This window comes from Macrotis lagotis, chromosome X (genome assembly GCF_037893015.1).
Source record: "Macrotis lagotis isolate mMagLag1 chromosome X, bilby.v1.9.chrom.fasta, whole genome shotgun sequence".
Classification (NCBI taxonomy): domain Eukaryota; kingdom Metazoa; phylum Chordata; class Mammalia; order Peramelemorphia; family Peramelidae; genus Macrotis; species Macrotis lagotis.
In genome coordinates, this window is record NC_133666.1 from 590,654,636 (window position 1) to 590,658,497 (window position 3,862).

A 3,862-nucleotide genomic window follows, 5' to 3' on the forward strand; every position below is an offset into this window, starting at 1 on the left:
AGAGGAAACTGAGGGGTAGACAGGTAAAGTGACTCGCCTTAAGGTCACACTGAATATAATGGCTTCATAAGACCACTTACTTTCTTCAGCATCTGTTAAGGGACTTGGACAGTTAAAAACTACAATTTTAACACTAGAATATTCAGTATGTGTAAGCAAATAAACTTTTGTGCAAATTATAAGCCAGGCTGTGACTAAGAAATAGGGATGCTAAAGAGTTACTATCTTTTCCCTATCCAAGCTATCATATCTGATGTCACTCCCCAAATTCAAGAGAAATGCTGCTTACTGTACCCTTAAATAATTTTATAGTAAGTCAGATGATCACTATGAGGTTTGAGCACTATAGACCCTTTCAGTACAAACAAAAACAAAAGAAACCCTCTCCTTTGTGGCAATATCCTCCAGGGCAACATTAGCAATGCCAATACTTCTGAGCCAAGCTAGCTGCATCCCAAAATTAAGTGTACAAATCATTTTGGGACAGAACAAGCTTTCCAAATGGCAGTTTGTGAAATAAAGGGGGGGGGGGGAGAGCTTCCTAGTGAACCTAGCAGTAGCTCATTAACAAATGAGAAATAACTGTTTATTCTATTGTCTGTTTGCCACAGATGCTGGGTTGAACCCATAAACAATTGAATTTGCTCCTTCTGAGATCAGTAACAGTATTTCTCTATTTCTGTTTTGACTACTCACAGGGTGGCTTCTATTTATGAGAGAGGGAGGAAAAAAAAAAGATTGATTCTGGAAGAACTTGTTTTCTTAATGCAGTGAGGAGACTACAGCCAGCTAGGGAGGCTATTCAACACTAGTAATTATATTAAGTGTTGATTTCAAAACAAAACCATTTTACTATGAAAATAAAGCTCAAGTCAAGTAGATTTTCACTAGCCTGATGCATGGGAAGTTGCCGGGAAGAAATCATTCAGTCAACAATTAATAAAAATTAATCATGAAGAAAAGAGTAGTGGCAAAGACTTAACTTCACTAGATTGGGGGGGGGGGGTAAAGCAATCCTGACAATGCTGCTTTGGTAGTCGATGCTGACAAGAGCAGCACCCAGGTCTCCTTCCCGTCTCCTCTGGTCAGTAGAAGAACGGAGCTGAGCAAGTTTAATTAGATCGACCACACAAAGGCCCATTCCCTCTGCCTCCCGGTTTTCTTTTAGTAACAAATAGCTCAGCTCGGGTGCAAACAGCAGCACTCGGAGAAACAAAGCCCAACCTTAATTGAATCCTTCCCCAAGCCTGCCTCAGACAATGATTTACTTGTAACCTGGGAGGAAGGAGGAGCCCAGAGAACAGGAAGAGGGACATCTTCTAAGAGCCCGGCTCCCGGCATCCGACTACTTGTGGGTAACTGCTCACTGAAAAGGGGAGGGGGGGAAGGAAGGCAGAGAGGCGGGGATAGTCTTTGTCTCTTTTCCTGCAGTTTTACAGGATCGCTTGTGACACCTCTTTTAGCCCAAAGAGAAATAGGTATGGGCTCCCCCCCACCCCAATGAATGGCTGCATCTGCCCCCAGTCCACATACCCAGCTCCGGGGAAGGGGGGGGGGGGGTCCTGCGGCTCTTCTCTGCCAGCTTCCCCTGCCAACTCGCACTTAGCCTTTGTCCTTAGCAACCCGAGGGGACGAGCTCAGAGGCACCAGGTGAGGGGAAGAAGGAGCCTTAACTTTCTTCCTGCTCCGTGACTGTAAGAATGGGTTTACTCCTGCATTACCGCCCTCTAACCTTTTTGTGTACTAAATTCCTGAAGCGGCAAGGGGAAGGTTAGAGGGGAAATCCTCCCGACCCTCCCTCCAAAACGCACAAAGGGCTCTCGGCTCGTCCTCGGCCTCCGACTCGGTACTTTCTAAGTTTCTGAGCTTCGGCGAGGGCTCGCCGCGCCCCACACTCCTAGGAGCGCGCTCCGGCCGCGATGAAGCCGGGAAGCCCCGCGGGGGCCCGGGCCAGAGCGGGGCGACGGGCACCGGGGGAGCGCGGCAGGCAGCGGTGAAGGGCTCCATTGCCCGGCCGCCCTGCCCGTCAGAGCGCCGCCTGCGAGGGGGGCGGCGTCCGGGCGGGGTCCCCGTCCCCTTCGTCGGGCTCCGCGGGGTGCAGGTGCGTGGCCAGCTCCTGCAGCACGGCGGCGCGGCCGATCTGGTCGTTGCGGCGCTTCTCCATGATGAGGTCCTCCAGGCTCTGGAACTCCAGCGTGTGGCTGCGCTGGGCCGAGAGCTGGATCTGCAGCCGGTAGGGCTGCTTGCCGATGCGCAGCTCCCCGCCGATCTTGAACTCCCGCTTGCCGTAGCGGCACCAGGCGGCGAAGCTCTCCGAGTTGCGCCAGCTCAGCTCCCGCTCCTTGGCGCCCACCTGCGCCAGCGCGTTGCGCACCACCGCGCTGGGGCTGAGGGGCTTGTAGCGGTACAGCTCGTTCACCACCCGGCCCCGACGGCCCTGGCTGGCGTCCGTCAGGAAGCTGTTGCTCACCTCCAGCCGGTGGAGGTGCACCACCTGGAAGTCCCCCACGTACACGGCCCAGTGCGGGTACTGGGCCTGGGAGACGAACTCCACCAGGTCCCCGGGCTTGCACTTGTTCAGCAGGTTCTCCGGGCTGTAGGTGCTCAGCGCGGCCGGGCCGGAGGAGAAGCTCTTCTGGTAGATGCACTCGTCTCGGTAGTACACGGAGCACTCCACCTCGTACAGCCGGGGGTCGTAGGGCTGCTGGGGGGCGGGCGGCGGCGGCGGCGGCGGCTCCTCGGCCAGATCCCCGGGCTCCGGCCCCGGCCCCGGCTGCTGCTCCATCTCCTCGTCGTCATTGGAGAAGATGTAAGACACTCCGATCCGGGGGCCGTCGTCCCGGTCCAGGCCCGTGGGGTCGGCCGTGGGAACTTCCTTGTAACTTAGGTGGGTCAGCTTCTCCACCTGGTTGCCCATCACGCTGCAGACAGACACGCGGGCCGAGTGGGAGTGGGGTGGGGCGGGTGGGGAGAGGAAGAAAATGAAACCATTATTCCGGAGGCTGACGTGCCAGGGAGGAGGACACAAGGGAGGGGAGGGGAGGGGTGGGGGAAGAGCGGGGCCAGGTGGGGCGACGGCTCTTGCCCCCACCTGTGGGGTGGTGCTGAGAACCCGCGACTCCCCCCGCCCCACGCTGGCACCCCCGGGCAAACAAGCCGTAGCCTCAGCTCGGGCGCCGGGCGGGCACCCTCTCCAGCCGCCCTCGGGCCGCCCTCGGGGAGGGGGCGGCCAGCGCCAAAGTTTTGCCCGCCCGGCCGGTAGCCCGCGCCTCTCCCTGCCCGGCCCCGCGCCCCGCCGGCCGGGCTCCGTCCGCGAGGCCGCCCAGGTGAGGGCTCACCTGGCCGCCCCTCGCCGGCCCCTCCCCCGCCCGCTCGGGGTCCCCCGCGGGCACTTACCCGGCTCGGGGGAGGGCAGCCGCGCGGGGCCGCAGGGAGGGCAGCGCCCGCCGCAGCCCGAGACTTCTAGGGCGAGCGTCCCGGAGCCGGAGCCGCGGCCGTGGCCCTGCCGGCGCCGATCGCGGGGCCGGGCCAGGGGGCGCCGGGCATGTCTCCGGCCGGCGGGCGGCGGCGGGCGGCCGGGGGGCTCCGGGCGCGCGGGGGGCAGACGCACGGAGCCCGGCTCCGGGCGCGGCGGCAGCGCGGGCGCCTGAGCGAGCAACAAGCGGAGACTCGGTGAGATTGTAGATCCGGCTCCGGCCTCCCCCCGGTGAGCGCGCCGCCTGGAGCATTTAAAGAGACAGCGCCGCGGCGGCTCGGCCCGGCCCGGCCTCGCCCTCCCCCGTCCCCGCCGGCCCGGGGCCCGCGGGCTCCCCGCCCCCGCCCCGCCCCGGCTCACGTCCCCTCGGGAAAGAACCGCGGGGCC

At 60.7% G+C, this 3,862-nt stretch overlaps 1 protein-coding gene across 1 annotated transcript; it reads right to left on the minus strand.

The window, feature by feature from the left end:
- Positions 1-1,942: 1,942 nt before the first annotated feature.
- On the minus strand, positions 1,943-3,629 carry LRATD2 (LRAT domain containing 2). Its single transcript, XM_074201770.1, has 2 exons — positions 3,397-3,629; positions 1,943-2,921 (listed from the first exon to the last, which is right to left on the minus strand). The coding sequence occupies exon 2, from the start codon at positions 2,915-2,917 to the stop codon at positions 2,027-2,029; it is 891 nt and encodes a 296-aa protein (XP_074057871.1). The 5' UTR covers positions 2,918-2,921; positions 3,397-3,629; the 3' UTR covers positions 1,943-2,026.
- Positions 3,630-3,862: the final 233 nt, after the last annotated feature.

Excerpts from the sequence above, each read along its gene's own strand:
- LRATD2 (XM_074201770.1), bottom strand. The coding sequence starts at position 2,917 with ATGGGCAACCAGGTGGAGAAGCTGACCCACCTAAGTTACAAGGAAGTT.